Here is a 27,700-nt window from a genome sequence, read left to right on the forward strand (position 1 = left end):
ATGATGAATGATATAAACAAAATAGCCAAAGGCTCCAAAGCCTTTACATGAAAAGTCAAAGCATAATTATATAAAAATATCGTGAGAATTTATGCCCCCCAAAATGTCATAGGGTGATCTAAGGCTTAAAAGGAAAAGGTAAATGGAAAGAACAATTTGATACCCACTGGTCACTGACTACGCTGCTATCTCCATCAGGAGAATTCGACTGAAGTCAAGAAAGGATTTGTTTACAATACAAGCCAGTAAGTGCTACTATGGGAACAAGAAAAATTCCATTAACTCACTAGATATTTGAGGTTGGGAAGACAAAGAAAGAAGATCTCACTTAATCCCTTCAGAGGAGACGACTGGGGACAGCAGTCTGCAACCACAAACATTTGAGGATAATGCATCACCATTTAATAAAAGGCCCGAAGGAAATGCTTCCTGGAAAAGTGAGTCTGGAACCAAAAGCACGTAGCGATGTACACGCACAGCTCATAAGCTAAAGCCTGCATGGAGGCAGTGTATGCAGGCCATTCTGCGTCACATGGTCAAACGGAATGAGGGCCGTGCTTAATTAAGATTAGAAGGCCTTGACTGGAGCCCCAGCACTGTTCTTTGCTGGCTGGATAAACCTGAACAGATCACCTAATGTCTCCTCACAAAGAAAGCAGGGACTAAAAACTTCTATTGACTTCCTAAGAATACGTGCGGGGAGACAGGAGCCCCAAGTTCTAGTCTGTTCTGTCCCTTGTGTCAGTGCTCTGCTTACAGTGTGGTTCAGATGAGCTGCCCAGAGCCAGGAAGGAGCCATCTGAGAACAAACTACATGTCCGGCCCGGCCATGACTGGGGGCCTCCTTCTCCCGGGACACCCAGTGCCCAGAGTCTATTCTGATCTAGTCCTTGTTCAGTCCTTTTCCATTCGTGTCCGACTCTTCCTGACTCCCCTGGGGGTTTTCTTGGCAAAGATCCTGGCTGGTTTGCCATTTCCTAGAACCTGCTGCTCTGCTTGGAAGCTAAATGTTAACCCTACAAAATGACAGCCTTTCATTTACCATTAACTCCAAACTCCAGACCTAACAACTCCTTTCCCCTGATCCAGAGAGAAGCTATCACTCTGCACTTCTCAGAGACAGGATCTGTAACATTCCTCACTCCAGAACGTTGGTGAGGCGCATTTATCCTGTGCCTCCCAGGAACATAATAATCTTTCTCTGCTACACAGTTCCCTGGGCCTGGATTTGGAAACCTGAACTTACTGTTTCATCTGAAGGTCCTGTAGCCTTCAACTTATTTTGTCAAAACAGATTTTTTTTTTTTTAAAAAAATGCAACATTGCTTCTTACCTCCATAATTTTTTTTTAAATTAAGCTCTTTTTTCCTCCTGATTATTTAATGTATGACATATGATTTTCCCCCAATTAAAAAGAATTTTTTTCTTTCCCTTTCACCTTTACCATAACATAAAAATCAAATGAATCTAATAATCTATTAGCAATAAATCTAAAGATCCCAACTACTGCGATTGACTTCCTAGTCAACTGGCAGAAATTTAGTATAGACCAATATCTCACATAGTACACCAAGATAAATTCAAAATGGATACATGATTTAGATAAAAGAGATCATGTAATAAATTAGAAATTAAGGAAGAAATTATCCTCTATAACTTACTGTTATCAGGACCTTATTGAGGTTACCAAGTCCAAATAGCAGCCAAGATTATGTTCCATAACCCAGGAATTTTGTTTGCACATCTCTTGTATGTCTGTTCCCTTCTCTCTATCCACATATATATCAGTTTAATTCAGACTCCATAATTACCTGGATTATGGCAATAAAGCTGTAATTGGTCTTCCTGTCTCTAGTCTCTTTCCATTCCAATCCATCCTCCATGCAGAGGCAAAAGTGATTTTCCTAAAGCACAGGTCTGACTATGTCAACTATTCTACTCAAACAACTCCATTGGCTCCTTTGATTACCTCTAAAATCCAATATAAACTCTTCCGTATGGCTTTCAAAGCCCTTCACAAGTAATCTACCTTTCCAGACTTACTGTACATTACTGCTCTTCATGTACTCTTTGGTCCAGTCAATGAGTTCTTCCTACTATTCCTCATGCTCCATTTCCCCTAACACTGGATATCCCCTGTGCCTGAACTACATTCTCTTCTTGACTCACTTTCTTCAAATTCCTAATTTTCTTCAAAAACCAACTCAAGCACCACATTTTCCATGAAGCCTGCTGCTTAATCCTTCCAACTGCTGATAACGCCTTCCCCAAATCATTTTTTATGAATTTTAAAATCTATTTTATATAAATTTATGTGCAAATAATCTCGTCTCTCATATAGAATGCAATTCCTCCTCAAAGAAAGTAACTGTGTCCTTTTTGTCCTTGCATCCCCAGTCAGTAGCACAATATCTGGTACGTAGTATATACCTTTAATAAATGACTGTTGATTATTTGATTGAATATATTAATTGTGCATCCAGCTTCCAAAGTGTCAGGCATTTTGTTAAGTGCTGAGGATACAAACACAAATAAATAAGTGAGAAGGAGGAATATTTTAAGATACTGCAAATGTAAAATTAATTGACAGGCTTTGACCATAGTTTGACTATGGAGAGTAAGAGAGAGGAATCCAGGAGGACTCCTAAGATGTGAACTCAAGGGAGTGGAAGGACAATACTGCCCTCAACAGTAACAGAGAAGGAAGGAAAAGGGTTTAAGGGGAAAGATGATGAGGACATTTATTTTTAGAGATGATGAAATTAAAATATTTACTACACATTCAGTTTGAGATGCCTGAAAAATGATTAGAAATGGGAAATTAGAGGTCAGCAGAGGATTGTGGTAGGATAGCTAGATTTGACAGCCACATGGGCACTGATAAGCTCACTAAATGAAATGGTATAGCGGGAGAAGAAAAGAGGGGTCTATCCACTCCCATTCTAATCTGTCCTCACTTTTCATTGTGCATTTTAAAACCAGCATTCTGTCATGATCTCATTTCCTGTCCTGTTAGAACTCTTCCTTTTAAGACCCCTTTTACCTCTTGTAATCCCAGAAACACTCCTCTCCCCACCACCCCAAGGGGATGCAGCACTGCTGCCTCCATTTCTATAACTGGGTCCTTCCTCTTTTGAGGGGTTTGATACATTTGGTCAAAGGGAGTAGTAGATACACTTCTTGATTCCCCATTCTCCTACAAAGTTCCTTCCACCTGTCTACACTACTCTAATTGGATCCCTGTTACAATTCTCTACTGATTTTCAAGGGATTAATTCTCATTTTTCAAGTTCAGTACCTGACTTGACCTTTCTTTCTAGTCTAAATCTGCTTTCATATATAAGGGTTTTTATACACACATTAGAATTTTCTCAAACTCTCTGATATCATCAATCTCAGAAATCACGATATACATAACACTTTCACTTCATCTCAGTTACACATGAAAGTAGTTATATCCTTGATGTGACATGTTTTATTTCTATGATCCATAACTAATATCTTACACTTCCATGGGTAGTTATACCTATATTCTGGGTTCAATTATCATCTTTATGAGGATGAAACAGAAATGAAAACATCTGGCTCTCAACTCTGTCTTAAAGTCCAGCCATGCATCACCAAGTGCTGGAGAGAAATCTCTAACTGGATGCCCCACAGGCATCTCAAAATCAATTTGTCCCAATGGAATTCTCCGTTTTTCCCCCAAAATTCAACCTTTAACCTCAACTTCCCAATTTCCCTGTCTCTATTAAGGACATCACTATGCTCTCTGTCATCCAAATTTACAATCAAGAAGTCATCCTCAATTCTTTCCTTCTTTATCACCATCAACAGTTGATATTTATGTGGCACTTTAAGGTTTGTAAAATGCTTTATAAATATGATCTTGATCAAGATCCAGTAAGCTCCCTGTTACCTCTAGAATAAAATGCCCTCTCCTCCTTTCTTGGCACTTCAAACCCTTGGCGGTTTGATGTCAAGTTACCTCTCCAGATATACCACACTCTACTCCCTGTCACATATGAAAGTTGCCAAACTGGTTTCAATGTTGTTTGCTGAATTTGGTGTTCCATTCTTCACCCTTGGGCCTTTCACAGGATGTTTTCCCAGATCGGACGTGTTCCCCTTCCTTTTCACTGTTGAAAAGCCTCAGTTCCTTCAGGACATGGTTTCTATGCGTCCCTCACACAGAGCCCTTCCTGATCCCTTTAGGGGAACGTGCTCTCCTCCTTCCTCAAAAATGATCTTTTATTTATTTAATCGACCTGCCTGTCATATGCCATCTCCTTTCTTCCTCTTCAAGTCCTAGAGTGTAAGGATGATTTTTTAAAATATTTGTCTTTGTATTCCCAAAGCTTCGTGCTGTACCTTGTACAAAGGATGTGCTTTTAATAAATGCTTTCTGAATCAAACTGCTTGCTGAATTGAAAATACTTTTGCAAATGTGTAGTTATATTTTGCATCCCCCTTATTTGTGACAATCATATAAAACACTTCACCAATTGCATCACTGAAAAGAAAACAAATAGATGTAAGGTCCTATTCTGAAATACATCACAGGGGTGCAGGCTCTATCTCAGGTCATAAGTTGTTACTGGGTTAAGTGTCAGCTGATAAATGAACGGTTTCTTCACCATCAAATGTATTTCACTTGCAGGTACCAGTGCAGAGGACAATGCTTTGAACTGTTGCTTTGCTTAAGGTTCTAAATAAAAACATAGAGGCCCAGAAGTCTACTTAATTGAAAATAGACAACCAATGTAAGTTGTAGACTACTGAAGTAGATTACATTTCTCTGCAAAAATAATGGGCTGCAAATAACAGACAGCTTGGTTGGCAATCAGCTTCTGCCTCCTCGGCAGAACTGTTACTGAAATTACCTCTCAGGCTAATCACAACAGATTCAGTCGTAAGTGAAACTCTGCTGACACTCTCTCTTCCTGACTTCTTAAAGCATATCATTCTATACCAGTCAAGTGAAAGGCATCAAATTTAAATTCAAAATTAATTCTTATAATTCTGTCTAAAGACAATAATAAAAATCATGAAAAAGAGGCAAGAGAATGGATTTGTTTTTAAAAAGTGAATGTTCTCCAGCCATTCTGGGAAACAATTTGGAACTATGCTCAAAAAGCTATCAAATTGTGCATATCCTTTGACCCAGCAGTGTTTCTACTGGACTTGTACCCCAAAGAGATCTTAAAGAAGGGAAAGGGACCTTTATGTGCCAAAATGTTTGTGGCAGCCCTGTTTGTAGTGGCCAGAGACTGGAAACTGAGTGGATGCCCATCAATTGGAGAATGGCTGAATAAACTTTGGTATATGAATATTATGGAATATTATTGTTCTGTAAGAAATGACCAACAGGATGATTTCAGAAAGGCCTGGAGAGACTTACATGAACTGATGCTGAGTGAAACGAGCAGGGCCAGGAGATCATTATATACTTCAACAACAAGACTATATGATGATCAATTCTGATGGATCTGGCCATCCTCAGCAATGAGATGAACCAAATCAGTTCCAATAGAGCAGTAATGAATTGAACCAGCTACGCCCAGCAAAAGAACTCTGGGAGATGACTATGAACCACTACATAGAATTCCCAATCCCTCTATTTTTGTCTACCTACATTTTTGCTTTCCTTCACAGGCTAATAGTGCACTATTTCAAAGTCTGACTCTTTTTATACAGCAAATTAACTATTTGGACATGTATACAGATATTGTATTTAACTTATACTTTAACATATTTAACATGTATTGGTCAACCTACCATTTGGGGGAGTGGGTGGGGGGAAGGAGGGGAAAAGTTGGAATAAAAGGTTTTGCAATTGTCAATGCTGAAAAATTACCCATGCATACATATTGTAAATAAAAAGCTATTTTTAAAAAGTGAATGTTCATTTCTAGAGGTTTTTTTTTAAAGATATTATGTTGAACAGAAAAAGCTGTTGCTATTGCTGCTGTTGCATGCTATTGGACTGACTGCAATTAGGCAGTCCTGCCTACATGTGGATCCTGCCTCTATCAGTTGACTGCTCTGAGCATCATATACATTAATCAATCAATCCACAAGCATTTACTGGGCACTTGCAATGGGCCAAGCACAGTGTTGCATAGAATGCAGTACAGGAAGAAAAAAAAATACAACAAAATTAGTCCCTATTATTGAGGAGCTCCCATTCTAATGAGGGATACAACTTACATAAAAGTATATGGAAAATAATCTTAAAAATGGACAACACCATTAGATGGGAGGACTAGGAAAAGTTTTTTCACTGTATTACTTAATCTGAGTATTACAGGAAGCCAGAGATTTTTAAGAGTCAGAAATTGGGAAGAGATACATTCGTTAAGTATCCTCACTTTCTGACTAATCATATCTCCATTTGTTCTTACCTGCTGTGAGGTAAGCATTCCTGAGTCCCACAGGACACATCTCCATCATCGAGGTAGCTGAACCTCACAGGACAGGGGTTGGAATAAGGGAGGAGAACTCTATCAAATCTTGTGCCTGTATTCTCTGTTCAATCAATAGTGCACTTCAGACTACTGTACCTCAAAAACTCCATATCTGCCCATCTCTTCCACTGTGTCTTTTCTAATGTCGATTACATAATTAACAAATTTCCTTTCATTTTAAACCCCCTTTTTCTCATGTTTCCATGAAACATAGCTTCTTCCCACAGAACTTTCCTGTAGCACTCTTTCCAAGTCTGGCTCATTTTCTCTCAAAAGCCTTAACTCTGGATGTGATGGGGGTATTAAATGATCCCTTGTTCTCCACTACTTCTAGACTCTTCCTTACACCTTCACAATGCAAATTCTCCTCCTTTGTGGTTCATGCTATTAAAATGTATTACCAATCCAAATCCTAGTGGTTATTGCATTTTTTTTATTTTTTTCCTTCTCCTGCTCTAATACTTGGGATCTTTAACATACATATTAATGTTCTCTTCAATAACTTTCTCAGCTCCTCAGTCTCCTCAGTTCTCATGGCCTACTATTCCACTCCACCTCAACTACACAAAAAACTTCACCCTTGCTCTTCTCATCACAACTGTTCATTTCCATCTTGATGAACTCCAAAATACCTTTATCTGATCATAAGCTTTCATAATTTCATCTTTCCCTATGCTTCTAACCCTTCACCCTATTCTTCCTCCTTCTCATGTCCTCCTCTTTAAACCCCTTATTTCTTTCCCACTCTGTCACTCTTATATTGACAACACTCTTTCCCATCCTCTATCTTGACCAACTGGTGAACAAACTGAGCTCTACGTTATCTTCCATCCTCATTTCTCTTGGTCCCCTTGTCCTATCATCAGTCTTGCCTTGTCAAACCTCAATTCTGATTTATATGCCCATCAATCATCTCCTTCACTCCTATTCACATGTTGCTGAAAGGAAATCATGAAAATGTGCTGATTGAGTCCTCCACAAATTTCTGTTTAATAATCTCAACTGGACTCTCTCTGCACAAGGCAAATGTTTTATAGCTCCCTAATTGATTCACTATCTCGCCATGCATAATGGCTACCCTAAATCTTCTCCTTTCTCCTAAATTTCTCCTTAAGCCTCTCAGTGCATTCCCACTCCCAGCTCCCTTATCTGAAGATCTGACCTCATATTTCACCAAAACAACTGAGACCTGTTTCAGGTGCTTCTTCTCTCCTTTTTATCTCTTATAATCCAGACATCTTTCTGCATTATCTTCTCCTTCACCCTGGTCTCAGATAAAGAGGTGGTTCATTTCCTTTCCAGGGTGAACTCTTCTACATTCAATCTTGATCCATTCCCTTTCTAACTTTTCCAACAAATTGTCATTTTCATCCCTTTGCCTCCATCTTCAAATCTCTACCCACTGGCTACTTCCTTGATATCTACACAAAAAACCATGTCAAGTCAAATTAAATCAAACTCACATTTAATACATGTTTACTACATGCCAGGAACTGTGTTAAGTACTATCATTCCTCCATGCTTAAAAAAGACTCATGTGATCCAAACATTCCTGCTAGTTTTTGTCCTATATTTGTTCTTTCCTTCTTGGCTAAACTCCTAGAAAAAGTGATATATTTCTGATGCTTTCACTTCCTCTACTTTCACTCTCTTTTAAACATTCTGAAATCTGGTCTTCAACCTCATCATTCAACAATGAATACAATTTTTAAAGTTTTTTTTTTTTTTGTTATCAATAATCTTAACTGACAACCCTAATGATCTTTCTTCAATTCTGATTCTCCTTAACCTTTCTGCAGATGCTGATCTTGTTAAATACCTTCTCTTTTGGAATATTCTCTGTAAGTTTTCATGATATAGCTGTCTCCTGGTTCTCCTGCTACTCATCTCACTATTCCTTTTTATTGTCTTTGGCTGATTTTTCATGCCCTCTATGGTTGGTGTTGAGTATCAAAACTTTGTCCTAGGTCCCATTCCTTTATCATTCTACATTATGCCATTTGGCGAGTTCATCAGTCCCCATGAATCAATCATCTTTATGCATATGATTTCCAATTTTATATATTTGATCTTAGTGTCCTTCTTGAGTGACAGTCGTACATCTACAAATACTTAGGCTTCCTCAGATGGATGTCTTGTAGACATTTAAAATTTGGCATATTCAAAACAGAACTCATGATTTTTCCTCAAAAACTACCCCATCTTCTGAACTTCCGTAATGCTGTGGAGGACACCAATCTTCAAATCACTCGGTCCACATCTTTAGTGTCATCTTTGATTCATTACTCTTACTCACCTACACATCTAAATCTTGTTCTTTTTACTTTCACAATGTCTTTCATATTCATTCCCTTCTCTCTACTTATACAGACACAACCTTAGATCACAAGTTGATCATTTCTCTAATGGGCTACCATAATACTGTAATAACTTTCTAACCACTCTACCTGCTTTGTCTTTCCTTACTCCTATTCTTACTCAATTCAGCTGCTGAGGATATTTAAGTGTGGATCTGACAAAAGTACTGCTCTACTCAATAAACTCTAGTGGCTCCCTATTACTCTAAGAAAAATTAAGACTTCTGTATTTGGCCTTTAAAACTCTTCCTAAACTGGTCCCTTCCAACTTTTCCAGTTTTTTTACAATTCCTTCCTGGAATTTTGTGATTTTAAAACATGGCACTTTACCACCTGTATGGGCTTTTGTACTAGCTGCCACTCATGCCCAGAACATGCTGACCTCTCACATCTGTACCTCTATGATATTCTGAAATCTTAGATTTTTGTGAATGCACTTTTACTGCTTACATGTGAAAAAGAGGTAAAATCAGGAAAATGAATGAATCCTACTTCTGGCTACAGTTAAAAATTCAATAGGTATACATTCTAGGTCAAATCTTTTCTATATCTTGTTAATTTTTTCCCCAAGCACTTCTGCTTCTGTAATTGTTTTTTTCTTTTCCACCTCCCAATTCTGTACCTATATCTATACTATGACTTCACTACTAGAAATGAAACCAGAGATGTAAAATCTTGAAATGGAGTCACTTTCATTTTTTATTGTCTGTCCTTAACCTGTAAGAAACTTTTTTTTCATTTAAGACTAATAAATCATGAACACATGAAATTAAAACCAGAGGGTGGTATTGTTTCTTGATTTGAGAAAGTGATTTTGAAAATGCTGGTTTACCCAAACATCACCCAGATCTAGTTTTTGGCATTGTGGAAAATGAAATCTGTGTATAAGCAGGACATTTAGCAAGCTGTCATATTAACTTAATCACCCATTTCACGTTACAGATTTCATTAGATCTTGTTTTACTTTTGTAACCCACTATGAACTAAAGAATGGCTGTTATAAAATTGTAAATGTGATCATTGTACCATATTTATAAAATCATATACTCTGAGAAGTGGAAGGGGTCTTAGGAGCCACCTTATCCAATTCTTACTCGAAATGTGAATTTCCACTTTAAACTACCCAAATAATGGATTAACCAGATTTTGCCTGAATGCTTCCAATAATGAGGAACTGAATACTTAACAAGACAGACAATTTTATATTTAGGGAACTCTCTTCCAGCAAGTGAAATGTAGTTGAATTGTGATAGTAATTAATAATAATGATGCTATAATAATAAGGATAATAATAGTGTTAAGCAGTTATTTATTTATTTATTTATTTATTTGTTTAGACTGAGCGATATAATAACCTTCTGAAGTAAGGAGGGCAAGTGTTATTCTCATCTGATAGAGGAAATGCCTTTTGTTCAGGAAGGTCAAACAGGCTAGATTTCAACTCAGGTCTTTCTAGCTTTTGATTCCAGTGCTACAACCATTATGACATCTAGTATACAATACTTTCATATTCTGTAAGTTTCAGGTAAACTGGCTTACTGATTCTATTAAATAATATTTTAGGTACCATCCCTATATTTCTGCACATGCTGTTTTCCCATCTTATTTCTGCCTCTCAGCATTTCTAACTTCCTTCAAAAGCTGAACTATCACTTCCTATGTCCATCAATCAATCAACTTTTATTGAATGCTTAATATGTGTCAGCTGTGGGGTTAACCATGAAGCTAATAGTAAAAAAAAAGTAAAAATAGTCTTTTTCATTCAAAAGTTTATATACTAATGGGAGAGATAGAATGCAAATAATTAAGTATAAATAATATACAGAGAGAGAAGCAGAATGTAAGAGAAGTAGAAAGATAGTGTGAAGGAAAATATGAGCTAAATTTATTATGCAACATGTTAATGGACTACTCCCTCAAAGCCTGGTGGCCTAATATTAACAGAATCTAATATCTATTGAAAGAGAAATAAAATTTAATAAATTATGCAAGGACAGAGTAAAGCAGATAGTGGAAAAGAGACCTTGCAGTTTTGTCTAAAAGGATTTCTTTCATAATTAATTGTTTGTTCACCTTTCCTTGTCTTCTGCCCCTGAACTAGGAATATTTTCTTAAAATAAAGCCTGGCATACATTCCAAATGCTCCCTTCCCTCTCCTCTGAAATGCTTTACTTATCTATCCTAAGTTGTCAAAGATTGCTGCTAATTGGCTCTTACACTAAATAGGTCTAAAAGGTTTTAAAAAAGAAATCTGTGCGCCCTAGAAAACTGCTGTCAATGAGAGCGTGCCCATAAATCTCTTTGGCCTCCTATCTTTGACCCACGATCATGAGACCCTCACTGATGAGTACATCTCTCCCAAGAGGTCCTAGTTCTCTAGATTGAGAGAACTTCTCAGCAGTAGAAAAGGGACCATCTTGTGAAAAGCTTTAAATACTAAATAAAAGACTTTATTTTTGATCTTGGAAATAAAAGGGAACCACTGGGGTTTAATGAGGAAGATGTTATCAGACCTGTGCTTTAGAAAAAAATATTTCAGTAGCTGTGGGCAGAATGGTTTAGAATGGAGAAAGATTTGAGGGGAGGGAGATTGAAAGGTCATTACAGTAGTTTAGGTGAATGTAGTAAGAATGAAATTGGGATGGCAACTAAAAAGAGAGAAGCAAGTATATGCAAGAGGTGTTATATGAAGGCAGAAATTACAATATTTGGCAACTGATTAGATAAAACAGGTGAGCAAGAGTGAAGACTCAGGGAAGACATGGAGATGACAGATCTGGCTAACTGAGGAGAATGGGGATATACTTAATGGTAAGAGGAAAGTTCAGAAGAGTAGAAATTTGGAGTATAAAAATAATCTGATCCTGCCAGTAGAAATCGCTTCAAATTTCCTTTGTGTGTGTATACATACTTATCCATATATACACATATATGTGCATGTATATGATTGGTTCATTTATATGCAAGTTGCTTTTCTGGTACATTAAAAGCTCCCAGAAGGGAGGGACCATTTTGTTTATGTATAACCAGTGTTCAGCATAGTACCTGTCACATAGAGGGTACTTAACAAATGACTGCTGAATGAATAAGAGTGAAAAGGTAGGTGGAAGCTAGATTATGATTATAATCATAAGAAATTGCCTCCAATCTAAGCAAAATGGATGAATATGTACAAAAATATAAATTGCTTAGATTAACAGAAGAGGAAATAAAATACTTAAATAATCCCATTGTAGAAAAAGCCATTAATGAACTCCTAAGAAAAAATCTCCAGGGCCAGATGGATTCACAAGTGAATTCTACCAAACATTTAAAAAACAAATAATTCCAATACTATGTAAACTATTTGGAAAAATAGGTAAAGAAGGAGTACTGCCAAATTCCTTTTATGACACAAATATGGCATTGATACTTAAATCAGGAAAGGCCAAAACTGAGAAAAAAATTACAGACCAATATTCCTAATGAATACTGATGCAAAAAATTGTAATAAAATATTTTAAAAAGTGATTACAGCAATTTATCAAGAGAATAATACATTATGACCAAGTAGGATTTATACAAGGAATGCAGGGGTGGGTCAACACCAGGAAACTATTACTATAATCAATCATATCAATAACAAAACCGACAGAAATGATATGATAATCTCAATAGATGCAGAAAAAGCTTTTAAGAAAATACAGCATCTATTTCTATTAAAACCATTAGAGTACATAGGAATAAAGGGAGCTTTCCTTAAAATAATAAACAGTATCTATCTAAAACCTACAGTAAGCATTATATGTAATGGAGAGAAGCTGGATGCATTCCCAATAAGACTAATGGTGAAACAAGGATGTTCATTATTACCACTATTATTCCATATTGTACTAGAAATGTGGGCTTTAACAATAACAAAAGAAAAAGAAATTAAAGGAATTAGAACAGGCAATGAGGAAATAAAACTATCACTCTTTGCAGATATGATGATATACTTAGAGAATCCTAGAAAATCATCCAAAAACCTAATGGAAACAATTCACAACTTTAGGAAAGTTACAGGATATAAAATAAATCCACATATCAGCATATCTATATATCACTGACAAAGCCCATCAGCACGAGCTAGAAAAAGAAATTCCAATTCATATTACTATAGACAAAATAAAATATTTGGGGAATCCATCTGCCAAGACAAATCCAAGAACTATATGAACAAATCACAAAACATTTCTCACACAAATAAAATCATGTGGAGTATGGGCTGTTGGAATCCTTACAAAGTGTTACTCATTAGAATTGATAGAGACAATAATTATCTAATTTAGCATGATTCAGTATGATTGATCTGATCCTATGAGGAGATGTTATGGGCCAGAAGAAACAAGGTACTAAGTGGAACTGATAGAAACAATGCTTGTGTTCACACCTTTAGAGAGCTCATACAAGCAAGAAGCTCTTAGGGCCAAGGAGCATTCTGGGACAGACTCAGAGCACTCTGGGAGGAAGCCCACAATCCCACTCTCGGAGACAAGATAGATTCATTCCAACTTTCACCTTTGTGCTGCTGGAGGCTGAAGGACAAACCTTTGGATTTGGAGACATTTGGAGGGAGCTCTTGGAACCAAGCAGAGAGATAGGACTCCAAGAAAACTAACCGGGCTATTTTGGAGGAAGCAATGAAAGATCTGAACTTTAAACACCTGGCTGCATTTGAGGTGATTATTGATCTGAACTGATACTAAGGCTGCCTCCAGAAAACCTCCCCAAGAAACCTGCTCCCAGAGAGAACCATTATATTATAAAAAAGAAGAGAACACCACACGGGCTAATTCCTTGGAGGGCCTCAGGGTCAGCCAGAGTCAGGATAAATTAAAGTCCTTGGTCTTTACGGGGAGAAGTGAAGGAGACAGACAAACCACCACAAGGCTTGCCAAATGATGTCCTGGATTCTCGAGTGCAAAGTCACCAACTTCTCTCCTCCTCCTCCTGCTACAAAGTGACTCTCTGGCCCCTCTCTCATCCCCACCCTCAAATCCTTGTCTACAATTATCTTAACACCAAACATTCAGTAAGCACCAAACAGTGAGAACAGCCATTTATCCAAACACATGCTAATAGTCTCACATCGAATATGTAATTAGCCTTAACTGCTGGGTTGTCTGATTCAAGCATACCCTTTTCAGAGTTTCAGCCCTCTACAAAATCAAATTTAAACAATTGGTAAAATATCAATTGTTCATGGCTAGGCCGAACCAATATAATAAAAATGACAATTCTGCCTAAATTGGTCTACTTTTCAATGCCATAACAATCAAACTGCCAAAACATTGTTTTACAGAACTAGAAAAAAATAATAACAAAATTCATCTGGAAGAACAAAAGGTCAAGAACACCAAGGGAATTAAGGGGAAAAAAATACAAAGGATGGTGGCTTAGCAGTACCAAACCTAAAACTATATTACAAAGCAGCAGAAATCAAAACCATTTGAATGGTGGATCAATGAAATAGATTAGATGCACATGACACAAAAAAATCAAGGCTTATGCCAATCTAATATTTGATAAATCCCCAAACTTCAGGATCTGGAATAAGAACTCACTATTTGACAAACAGTTTCTGGGAAAACTGGAAAATAATATGTCAGAAACTCAGCACAGACCTATGTCTCACATCTCATACCAAAATAAGGTCAAAATGGATAAATTATTTGGACATAAAGGATGATGCCATAAACAAATTAGGAGAACAAGGGATAATTTACCTATCAGATCTTTGGAGAAGGGAGAAATTTATGGCTAAAGAAGAACTAGAGAACATTATGAAAGGCAAAATGGACAACTTTGATTACATTAAAATGATTTTGCATCAACAAAACCAATAGAAACAAGATTAAGAGGGAAGTACAAAGCTGGAAAAAAATCTTTACAGACAGTATTTTTTTCTTTTTTTTTTTATTATAGCTTTTATGCTTATATGCATGGGTAATTTTTCAACAATGACCCTTGCAAAAACTTCTGTTCCAACTTTTCCCCTCCTTCCTTCCACCCCTTCTCCTAGATGGCAGATAGTCCCATACATGTTAAATATGTTAAAGTATATGTTAAATACAATATATGTATACATATTTATATAGTTCAGACAGTATTTTTGATAAAGGTCTCATTTCTAAAATAAATAATTATGTCAAATTTTTAAGAATACAAGTCATTCCTCAATTGACCAATTTCTCGGTCAAAGGATATGAACAGACAATTTTTAGATGATGAAATTAAAGCTATTTCTGGTCATATAAAAATGCCATGAATCACTATTGATTAAAGAAATACAAATTAAAACAATTCAGGTACAACTATACACCTCTCAGATTGGTTAAGATGACAGGGAAAGATAATGAAAAGCTCAGTTTTCTCAAATATAAAATACTGGCACCTGCTTCCCAGGGTTGTCATGAAGTTCAAATGAGACAATACTTGAATAAGGTACTTAGCACAGTGCTTGGCACATAGGAATTGCTTAATAAATATTTCCTCCTTTCCTTTCACCTATTCAATTCCTTCCTTCCTTCCTTTCTTTTTTCTCCTTCCCTCCTTCCTTTTCTTCCTCCCTCCTTCCCTCCTTCTTTTGGTTTTCATTTTTTAACATATTTCCTTATGAATCATTTCAGGAGAGAAAAATCAGAACAAAGAGGAAAAACCATGAGAGGAAAAAAAAAAAAAAACAGAAGAAAAAGAAAAAAAAAGTAAATATAGCATGTGTTGATTGACATTCAGCCTCTATAGTATTGGGATTGCCTTGGATCACTGACCCACTGAGAAGAACCAAGTCTGTCACAGCTGATCATTGCACAAACTTACTGTTGTTGTATACAATATTTTCCTGGTTCTGCTTGTTTTACTCAGTATCAGTTCATGTAAATCTTTCCAGGCCTTTCTAAAATCTGCCCAGTTGTTCTTTTTTAAAGAATAATAATATTCTACAACTTTCATAAACCCTAAATTATTCAGCCATCGATGGGCACTTACTCATTTTCCAATTCTCTGCACCACAAAAAGAGTTGCTACACACATTTTTATACATGTAGGTCTTTTCCCTCTATTATGATTTCTTTGGGATACAGACCCAGTAATGGTACTGCTGGAGCAAAGTTTTATAGCCCTTTTGGCATAGTTCCAGATTGCTCTTCAGAATGCCTGGTTCATTTTACAACTCCACCAATAATCCGTTAGTGTCCCAGTTTTCCCATTTCCCCTCCAACATTTATCATTTTCTTTTCTTATCATCTCACCCAATCTGAGAGGTGGTCTGGTCCCTCAGAGTCATTTTAATTTGCATTTCTCTAATCAAGAGTGATTTAGTGGATGTTTTTCATATGATTTTGCATCAACAAAGGCTTTAATTTCCTCATCTGAAAATTGTTCAATCCTTTGATTATTTATCAATTGGGGAATGACTTTCACCTATTTACAGAGTGTTCTATCATACCTTTGCCTCTCTATAACTTGTGTGCCCCATTCCCTCATGGGGTCCCTTCTTGCTTCCACCCCTTAGATCCCCCTTAGCTTCCTTCAAGCCTCACCTTCCTGGTCCTAACTGCTCTCCATGTCCCCAATTACCTTATATTTACCATCCAGTTGAGATGCCCCATCCCCAGAAGAATAAGCTCTTTGAGGACAGGGACTATTTCACGTTTGTCTCTCTAATTCCAGCAGGGCGCACATGTTTTGTAGGTCATAGGAAGGAATTCAAACCCCATTTCTGTCAGTCACTCCTAGGTATCCTTGGTCAAGTTATTTAGCTTTTCAAAGTCCTGATGTGTAAGATGAGGAGTTGGGACCAGATGGCATCTAAGGTCCATTCCAGTTCTATGGTCTTGATATATATACACTCAGCATCTGCTGCCCTGCCTGGGTTCTACTCTGAGGAACAAGATGCCCTTTCCAGGGTACATAAACTCATTGTCTCTAATCACCACTCTAGCCTTGATTGATATCACCTCACTTTGCCTCCTCTCCCTCTGAGGAGGTGGAGTCTCAAATTCTCCTCCACAGAAAGCAGAAACTGAATTCGGCTCATGCCCACTGGGCATCTGTTGGTTCCAACACCATGGATCCCTGAGCATCCCAAGTGTCCTCTGGTCTTCTCCTTTTTTATTTCTGCCTCCTTTTGTGCATTATCTCCTTTATTAAATTGTGAGCTCCTTGAGGGCAAGGGCTGTCTTTCTTTTTATTAATTTTTATTAATTGTAGCCCAGTATTTAGCATGGTACCTAGCACAAAGAAGACATTCAATAAATACTTATTGGATTGGATGAACCAAGTGTTCATTGAACTGAATTAAACTGGACACTGAGCTAAGTCCAGCTGAGTAAGGGTAGTAAGAAAGTTAATATGGGCTCCACAGCCAAGTGAGCATGACAAGAGGGAGAGAAGGAGAGAGGAAGGGAGGGAGGAAAAAGTCCAGGGCAATCTCAGTGCCAGCTGAGCCTGTGGAATGGTCAGAAGCATTCTAATTATGGCCAACTTGTGCAATTTGCAACCACAAACAAAATTACAACTGCAATAACAAGAATTCGAATTTGTATAGCACTTCTTAAGTTGTACAGTCTTTTTCTAACAACAATTCCAAAGGAGAATTAAGACCAAATTCTTAGCTCAGTTTTATAAAGAAGAGAACTGGAGGTGAGAGTACTAAAGATACTTGCTCTCTTCTGGGAATGCCAGAGGATGCATTGAAGGTGGAGGGGCAGGGGGTAAGAGATGGAAGTATTTTGTTTTCATCTTTTTTTCTCTTCAGAGCTTCCCCAGGGGCACAAATCTGCTGATTAGGGTGGACTGAAAGGTCAAACATAGGAGATGCATTTGGACCAACTCACCATTTTGAATGTTACTAATGGATCATATGATTGAGAAAATTTCAAGGGAAAAGGATTAGGGCATATAACTCTTTTCTTTTAGGCAAAGAGCAAATAAACTCTGGAAGTGAAGAGCCCCAAGAACTTTTCAGAATAGGACAATAGAGGTCATTTCCATAGCCCTTAACAAAAGGAAGAATTAACTTCTTAGGAATGATGAAGAATGGCAGGAGCATAGACATTGACTAAACAATTAAGCTGGAAGGCAGAGATTGGACCCAGAGAGAAATATCTACCACAGCCACTTACACACAGGAGGGCAAGTTAAGATAATATGCCCTGGTTTCTAAGCTCTAAGAGACACTCTACATCTTTACTGAGAATAGAATAAGAGGGAAAAAAAACTAATTATTCTTAAGTAAATCAACATTTCCCCAATTATTGATATATATTCATCATAACCTATGTTTCTTAGCTTTGAATTTTTGCAACAACATTTCAAAAATAAAACATGTTATTTATTTATATAGTTGAAAGCACTCAACTCTCTCTTGAATACAAGACTCATGTTACCTATTGCCTCCTGGACATCTCCACTTGGATGTTCCCTACATGGGTTTCTCAAACTTAACGCATTACAGTGGAACTCATCATCTTGTCCCCTCTCATCCCCTATTTTTCATTTTTTGGGGGAGGGTGGATAAGTATTAATCAGGCTTGTGGTTTCACTGGTATACAGTGCTCCCAATGAAGAGCTTTCTATGCCAATGAAAATCAGAGCCTTCTCTTTAACTATCATCGGAGAGAATTACTTAGGGCAATAAGAGGTGAGGTGACTTAGCTAGAACCAATATGTGTCAGAAGTGAAACTTGAATTCAAGCTTTCCTGTCAGCCCAGCTTTCTATCTATTACACCATGATCCCAAATTTTTCTGACCTTCCTTTCCTAACTTCCCTATTTCTCTTAAGAGCTCAAATAACTTTCAGTTTACTCACATTTGAAACGTCAAAGTCATCCCTAATTTTTCCTTCCACCAGAGTGGCCACAATTGTCAAGTCTGCTTCCACAATCTCTCACATTCGTCCCCTTCTAGTAATGCTCACTAGTAACACTACAATAATCTCCTCATTGCCTTCCTTGCTTTCTAGATTATCATAAGTCGAATTCAGCTTCCACATAGCTGCCAAATAAACCCAAAGCAAAGTCCCAACTGTGTTACTCCCTGGCTCAAGTTCTGAAGGATTCTTATTTCAACTAAAATAAAGTACACATTTGCCCTCCTTGCATAAAAGCCCAGCACTTTACATTCTAGCTGACCCCCTAAATTAAATTCTTTCTCCTGCCTACATGCTTCAAATGAATTCTCCACTTCAGTCCTACCTCAAATAATCCCTAAATCACGTCAAGTTTCTACCCGGGTATTGCCCCCTTTTATAAGGCCCTGTCTTATCCCTCCAGTTGTTAGTGTTTTAGTTCTTAAAAAATATTTTCTATTTATTTATTGGCATATAGGTTATATTCCCTTGGTAGAATATGAGCTTTATAGAAAGAACGAGGACAGAAACTCTTTTTCTCTTTGTAATTGCATCTCCACAGACTATTACAGTGCCCTGCATATAGAAGATGCTTTTAAAAATTGATTGCTGAATTGAAGATTATCTCCAAGAAAAATATATCCTTATCCTTTTACTTCTTTCTATATCCCATTTCCCACTAATAAAAATATCAAAATGTCAGCAGTCATAGTATTTTAAGCAATGAGGACATTTTAATTGACTTAAATATATTTTAAGAATATCTAAGTAAATGTATTTACCATATTTTGTTTTCACTTTGGGTGTCTCTTAAAGAAAATGAAAAAATGGTTTCTAGAAGTTTCTGCACATGGACGTATACGCAGCATGTGTGCGCTTACACACACATACACACATGGACCTTTTATAAATATAATACCATAATAACACCTTCAGGAGAAGAGATAAGTACACTAGAATAGTCTCCTTTGATTTAGACTAGTCATTTCACTGTCTTCCCTGGAACTTAGCCCTGAGAAAATGAGTTCCCTGCAGAAATAGTAGGGGGGAGGTAGGGATCAGGGAGTTTGAGGATGTCCATTTAATGGAAAGCTAAAAGGTCTTTACCTGTTTCACAACTGTCACAGTTCCTGGTGCCATGGCAACCACAGAGGCAACGGCAGCAGCATCATGGGTCTCTGTTCCCAGCTCAATAATTTGCTGAAGGATGTTCACAGCTGTGGGATCAAGTCTTTCACCTTATTAGAAAGACAAAAGCAAGAGACAATTATAATCAAGAAGATCCCCTTGTTATGAGAAACAAAAAATACTCGATGTCATTTGTAAAGGACCCACAGATTTTTAGTCCCATGCCTTATTAGTGACAGACCTAGGGGAAGTTATTCAAAAGACAAGCCTTCCAGATAGCGTATTGATTGGCAAACTGAAACTCAGAGTCATTCTTTTCTTTATTATGGACAGATGTGAAATGAAATACTGATCACACACACACATACACACACACACACACACACACACACACATTATTGGATGAATGTCTCCATTGCCAAAGTACTGGATTTAATCACATCAAAAGAGAGCTCAGGACTCTATGAAATATGTCTGAAGCTTGAAACATATATCATCAGAGCAGCTTTTTAGGATGCACCAACCATCACTACCAGCTGTATGACCATCTGTAAATCCATATGAGCACAGTTCTATGACCCTTATCACTAATTTGCTAGTAAGAAAATTATCTTTTGAAAAAATGATCAGACTTGACTGCTGCGATAGTTCAATTGTAGAAAATTTTGTGCTAATTTTCTCATTATTATGTCTAGTTTGTTAAAGGCCATTTTCTAGTATGAGTAACACATTATTGATGAAAGAGATTCAGATGTGTTCAAGTTTAGAAAATAGAATTTGGTTTGTAATTGTGTGCATGAACTTTATATAATAGAGACTTATGTACATGAAGAGAGAGCTACTAGAAGAGAAAAAAGGAATTTCAATTCAATTCAATTCATAATTGTATTGTATTGTTGAAGATTGTATTAAGCATTTACTTTTGCTTCAAATAAGAAACTGTAATTCCCACCCCGCTCAAAAAAAAAAAAAAAAACAATTTAAAAAATACTTTCAATCCCAAGATTTTAGTATTGGAAGGGACCTCAGAGATCATTTAGTCTAACCTGTATTTGGGAAAGGAACCTTTTTCCAATGTAACTACCACCTGGTAGTCTCCCAATGTCTTCTTGAAGAATTCCAGTGATCAAAACAGTACATTTCACATTTGTAAAACTCTAATTGTTAGGAAGCTTTTTTTCCTTATATTAATTATGCAAATTAAAAAAATTTCACTCTCTAACCTCCACCAAACTAAACAACAAAAAGTGAAAAACTCTTGTCCTTGAACTTACAGAATTAAATGTTTTATTATCTTCAAATATATTCTTGTGTTATTATGTGCTCAAGTTTTGAATGGTTATCCAGTGTTTGAAAAACCATAAATCCATCAAGAGGAAGATAATCTCAACTGCTAGGTTGCTTATTTAGTAGAAAGCTATTTCCTTTTGGATTAAAAAATATTCTCCATAAACTGAGGTAAAGAATTCATCTGCTAACTCTCACTAGGCTGCACAAGTTTCTCTAAGTTACCTGGCTCCATCAGAGCAATTTTCTATGAGGTTTCTTAAGAACAAAACTACAGGACCAAGGGGAGCCCAAAACAATATAATGATTTCTGTGTAGTAGGTGTATAATAGATAAAGCATTAACTTCAAGGCCAATCCAGGCTAACTTTCAATTAAAATACAGAGTGATGATTTTCAAAAAAAGCATCTTGATTTCAAAAAAAATTTTCTCTTCTTTTTCTTTCCTACAGTTCTGCCTCATAACTAAATAAAGTTCAGGATGGTATAATTCAACATATTTACACATGCACTGAGCCACCCTGATAATTCTCTGAGTTTTTAAGAATACAATCAAGAAAATGGCTTTCTCTGAGTGATTTCTGATCACCATTTTGTTTTTCCCGCTTTTGTTATTTTTTGTTGTTGTTGTTGCTATTTGTAATTGCAATTGCAATCTGCAATTGACACCACCATTACCAAAGACAAGTTTCTCTAACTCTAATACTATTTGCTCCAGTCAGGGAAGAAAAAGGTGGAGATTTTAAAGAAGCTCGCTACTTATCACTGGCTGAGTCCTAAGCTTTCCATCATTCTCTACTAATTCTACTCTGTGAAAAACTGGGAACCTCAAGCAAAAGAACAAGAAGCTCAGTGGGACTCAGATGACTAAGAAACTGGAGATCAGGACACACAAGAACCTGTTGATGGAACTGGAGCCATTTACAATAGAGAAGAGAAATCTTAGGAAGAACAGAGTAGCTTTCTGAAGAGCTGTGTTCTGGCTTTGAGAGATTAGGCTTGTCCTGCCTGAATATACAGAGCAGAACTAGGTGCAAAGGATAAAAGTTGCAGAATGAGATTTCAGAATGGGGGGAAAAAAACCCTAAAAGAAAAAGAAGAGGCTGCCTGAACAAGCAGAATGTTTTCCATCTTTAAGCATACTTCAAGGAGAGGCTGGGTCACCAAATGTCATGTATGCTGGAGAAAAAATTTTTATAAGACATGAGCCGGTCTAAGTGGTCCCTGAGATTACTATGATTTCTGAGATTCTGCGAAGAATCAAACCTTTAAACTTTAAATGAAAGAAAAATCTAAAATTCACTCTCCCTTTTCAGTTACTTGCAAACCATCGCCTTCTTTCCATCTCACAAATAATGCTTGAAGCAGTAAAGCCCTGCTATAAATCTTTTAACTGTGGTTGGAATGTTTCAAGAGCTTGAAGAACTCTCAGGAGGCAATATATAGAGTCTACTCTTTAATTAATGAAAGTGAAAATCTCTAAAATGAATGAGGTTGATGGAACTCAGGACACAGAAGTTTAAATAATTCCTCCTACTCCACATTTAAGACTGAAAAGTTGAGGAGAAGTTGAAAATATATTATGATGAACGTAAGCCTTTCTCTGAGTCTCAATTTCCTCATGTATAAAATGAAGAGGTTGAACTAAGGTCTCTTTCAGATTTCTTCCATTTCAAATTCTTTAATTCTATGTGAATATATCATTAGGCTTTTAAAATAATTTTGAATATTTTGAGATCCTCACTGAGACAGCTAGTGTTATATTCTAGTATGTCTTTTGGCCAATTTTTGTGAATCATAAAGTATAGAATTTAACTATTTCAGGTAGAAGAATCAAACAGAACAATTTAAGATGTCAAGCCATAACTTTTTACAATCGAGAAGAGATGGCTAGGGTATCAGTGTGGGCAAACATAAACCACACAGGAAAATGTACTGGATTAGAAATAGGAAAACCTGGATTTGGGTTAAGCTGCCATGTGCTAGTCTTGTAAGCATAGATAGGTAAATCAATCACTGAGCCTCAGCTTCCTTTCCTAGAGTATGTCTATAATAATACCTTCTCTGCCAACTTCATAAATCTATTTTGAAAACTGGAATAATATATGAAAAATGCTTTGAAAATTGTAAAGCAACATACAAAAATTGCTATATTTTTCACATTTGTATTTACAGATATCTTAGAATTACAGAATTTCGGTCTGAGGGAATTGAAGGGATTAGAATATCAAGTGGTACTGGGAATTGAGAAAACTACATTGTCTTCATCTTTTGACTCACTTTGTAACTAGCTCGCTTTTCTTTCTATTCAATTATGGGTCTAGTCCAATTCTTGACTTGTGAAAAAATTTCACTCAATTGTGGGAATTGTGAGAAGATTTTGTTATACTGTTTTAAGCTAGCACTGAATGGCTGAGAATCTGGACAACCTCTACCTTCTGCTTGAGACACATTTAATTGAGGGTTAGGTTATACTGATCATAAACACAGTTAGATCCAAAGACCAATGCAAGAAATTTTCTCATAACTGTACATGTCAAGCAATCTATATGTCTCATCTGATGCCTATAATAATATTGATCAGTTATTGTTTCCATATTCTTTTGATTATTCACAGACACTTTTCCTGAATTCAGGGAATTGCATCTATTCACTCTTTTCCTCACAACTTGGAAAGAATTTTTCTCCAAGTAGAAATCATATTATCTAATATTTCATTCTGGTTAATTTTTTCCTTTTAATTAACTTATCTTAAGTGACTAATTATTTTTTATGTATAAAAATCTGTTTTCCCCTATATTCATAATCTAGTGGCAAAGCTGAAGAAGGCAACTACTTCTAAATTTTTGGGCAACTGGCAAGCACTGTTTAAGGAATGGATAGAATTGGAAGAGCAAACCTTTTATTTTTCCAGTCATTTCATTTTTCACCCATCACAGATTTAGAAGGGACTTTAAATATCTAGTTCTACCATTTCATACTACAGATAAGGATAGTGAGTCCAAAAGAGACAAACAGCTTTATACAGGGTCACTCAACTAATGGAAAGCAAAGAAGGGATTCAAACCAGGTTTTACAAACTGCAAAGCTGTTGATCCTCTCCTGATATTTAAAGGCAATTGGTTCTGTCATGTCAGAGATAATTTCCTTTAGCAGTTAGTAGGGCCTTATTGCAAGATACGGTCCCATGCATAGATAAAGAAAAAAACCTTTTTCAAACTCTCTCACCATTCTCTGAGGTATATCTGAGGTCCTGTAGAGCTGCTACAGCTGCCTGAGTTCCTTGAACATCTTCTTCAGCTTCTGTGATATGAAGGTACTGGGTGGATGATTCCTCAGAAATTTCTGTTGTTAGCTAAATATAAACATTTAATAAATTAATGCTTTTCCTAGAAAAATAGTTCATGATTGGTTTGATGAAAAATAAATGACAAAAAAAGACAATATATAAAAACAACTCCTTGGTGTTTACTCTTTTATGGGACAAAAGCATTTTAATTATTTTTTGGTGGAAATTTTTTTTGCCTAAAAATACATTATGCCTTCCAGGTTTTATAATAAATAAATAATAAATAAAATAAACATAATTTAACCTCAATATATGATCAAATGCTCTTTTTTTAATGGTTCAGAGTCATTTCTGATCCATATTGTAGCATATAACATATTTAGAAACTATTGAGGAATGTAAGGTTGCTTTTTGTTACCAAAAATGGACCAAGATGATTTTGATTATTTTTTTTTAGTTTTTTGTGTCTGCATTTTATATTCATCTCCTTTCTTTACCATCAATGGTCACTTGCTATTGTTCTAAGTATATTTTTATTAAATGCCTAATTATTTTATTAATTATTATTTTTATTACTATGACATCAATATTTAACTAATATTAATGATCAATGTGATAGTAATATTTAATTAACTGTGATAATATATTGATACAATTAATATATAATAAAAAGCATTCTATACAGTAAATAGAGGACCAGCAAGCCTTGGAAGAAGTAGTGTTCAACTACTTATGACACAGTGTGACCAACATTGACTGGATAATTATTCTAAGTCACTTAATTTCACAAATATGTTGGTCCTCTCTAAGACAACTTTTCTTCAGACAACTCTCAAATTTCACAAGGTATAGAAAAATTTCTGATCATATAGATGGGGAGTTTCTACAAAAAGGAGTTCTATACACTAATAGAAATTAGACCTTTAGATCTATCTCTGCATCAGTATAGAATGCAACTAATTATATTGTTAAATAATATATAAAGGATACAAATTCATGTTTACAAGGTTTACAGGTTTACAAAGAATTTTTGCTGTAACAATCCTGAGAGGGATCACTGCTCTTAAATTGCTGATGATCTATATACCTTTTTAAGTCAGCAGGATCTGAGTCAATCCTTAAGAAGATTTCCGTTTGTCTTTCCCTCTGTCTACTATGGAATAAAATGGCTAGACTCTGGAATTGGGACCTTTTACTTATTTTTAGAGTTATGACTGTATTTATGATTTTAGGAGTAAGTGGAATTGTATCTTTCTGGGAAGTTGAACTTTAACAAATATTATTATATATTTCTGAGAGATTCATATATAAATTGACATGTTTATACATGTTTGGATTTTTGTTTAGAATTCTTTTTTATGGAAAATTAAGTTCTTGGAGTAAGTTGTGACACCAAAGAAACATAATTAATGTCTAACAAATTTTTATTAGGTGCCTACTATTTGGAAGGCAATGTTGTTTTTGCTTGGTCATTGAACACAATTTATCTACAATTTGGTTATAAATTTAACACAGTTTTTATAGATTTTTCTTCAGCATAGTTACTGACTTCAATCTCTTTCTTGATAGGCACAAGAAAGGAAAGGGTAAGGAAAACAAAGACCTAACTTTCTCCTTCTCTTAAAAATCTGTCTAAAAGGTACCATTTTACTTTTGCTTGCTTTCCATAATGCCATGTTTTAAATGAAGAAAACAAGCATTTACCTAAGGGACTAAAATATATTCAAAGGTCTTCAGGCCTAATTTATTATGACAATATCCAGAGAATCAAAAATGATCTTTACATATTGAAGAACTGAAGGTATTGCCAAAGGGAATATAAAATTACCTTCTGTGTGTGCCTATCAGCAAATCTTTATCTTAACTTTTGAATCATTAGGAGAAAGCACAGCTTTGTAGATCTGGTAATGACAACTACCAATAATTAATGAGTTACCTCCCATTTAGTGTCACCATCACTTTCCACTAATTTCAACCCATGTTTATTCTTCAAATGCCTGTTGAATTCCCATTTAGTACCATAAACAAAGCTACAAACTGGACACTTTATGCCACCTGCAAGAAAGAAGAAGACAGATTAAAAGAAACAATGTTATTCCCTTTAGATGGCTATCTCAACTCTGCAGAAAGGACCACAAACTTCAGAAACCTTTGATTTGGAGACGAAAAAAATTTCACTCATATGAATCTACCATTACTAGTTTTTAAAGAAATATGCCTATAAAATTTTTGAAAAAAATTTTTATAGATCTTTCAATAGCAACAAAATACTAAAATCTATCATATCCTTTTTATTTCTTGAAAAGAACCAAGATATCAAAGAATTTATCAAGAATTTAAAAGTTTTAAAAGAAGGAATACTGTTCCCATACATAGATATTGAATATTCCCAAAGTTAAAGTTCAGTCTATCTAAATTGGTATCAGAAAAGAGAAATCAAAATTTTGGAGAAGGACATAATATCTTTGATACATAAGTAGATATTAATCTTTTTTTAAGGGCACAGAATTTACAATATTGTGCCACATAAGCATAAATAAAAATCATCTAAATCTAATCTTCATCTAATATAGTGTTCCTTGATAAAATATCTTTCCCAGTTGAACATTCACAATCTCTCAGTGAATTATGGAGTAATTTATAGTGAATCACAGCGTCACAATGTCAGAGAGGAAGTGTGTTCCAATCTATATAGCAGGTAGGAATCTAATTCTAGGAAAACCCAATAAGCTGCTATAACAAGAGAAGCTCTAGGGAAGTTGAATATAGCCCCTCTTGAACAAGTTCATTACATTTTGGATAATGTTAATTATTAGGACATCTGTCCTGCGAATCATTTCCCCAATATTCCCAGTCCTGCCATCTAGGTTCAAGCAAAAGCTGACCCTTCCACAAGACAGATTTTCAAATACTTGAAGATGGCTAAAATCATCCTTCCATCCCATCCTCCAAACCCAAATCTTTTCCTATCCCTTCTGATTCTTGTATGATATTGTAAAAGGATTTACAATCCCTTTTCTTTCTTGTCACCTTTCCATTGGAAAAGCTCAAGATCATCAGTATTCTTACCTGTAGTGCCACTGAAAAGCACAGCAGGAGTATATAGTAATAATTCATATGTCTAAGGAACTTTGAGATCTATATAAAAAATTTCTTACAAAACCCTGTAAAAACTGTAGTTAGTATAAATATTATTCCCCATTTTATAAAGAAGAAAACAGACTCAGGAGCAAAAATATATTGTTCAGAATAGAGATTTATACCCAGATCTTCTGATTTAAAAATTCTACATGAAATAATA

At 35.9% G+C, this 27,700-nt stretch overlaps 1 protein-coding gene across 1 annotated transcript in view; it reads right to left on the reverse strand.

Annotated features, from left to right (window-relative positions):
* ZFAT (zinc finger and AT-hook domain containing) overlaps positions 1-27,700 on the reverse strand; it is a 280,433-nt gene that overhangs the window by 31,990 nt on the left and 220,743 nt on the right. The window contains exons 13-15 of the mRNA XM_051971128.1: positions 26,336-26,454; positions 24,339-24,465; positions 19,804-19,934 (exon numbers count right to left, since the gene is read on the reverse strand). Coding sequence (XP_051827088.1) covers positions 19,804-19,934; positions 24,339-24,465; positions 26,336-26,454 — 377 coding nt within the window. The remainder of the gene's footprint in view (positions 1-19,803; positions 19,935-24,338; positions 24,466-26,335; positions 26,455-27,700) is intronic.

This window comes from Antechinus flavipes, chromosome 1, assembly GCF_016432865.1.
Source record: "Antechinus flavipes isolate AdamAnt ecotype Samford, QLD, Australia chromosome 1, AdamAnt_v2, whole genome shotgun sequence".
Taxonomy (NCBI): Eukaryota; Metazoa; Chordata; class Mammalia; order Dasyuromorphia; family Dasyuridae; genus Antechinus; species Antechinus flavipes.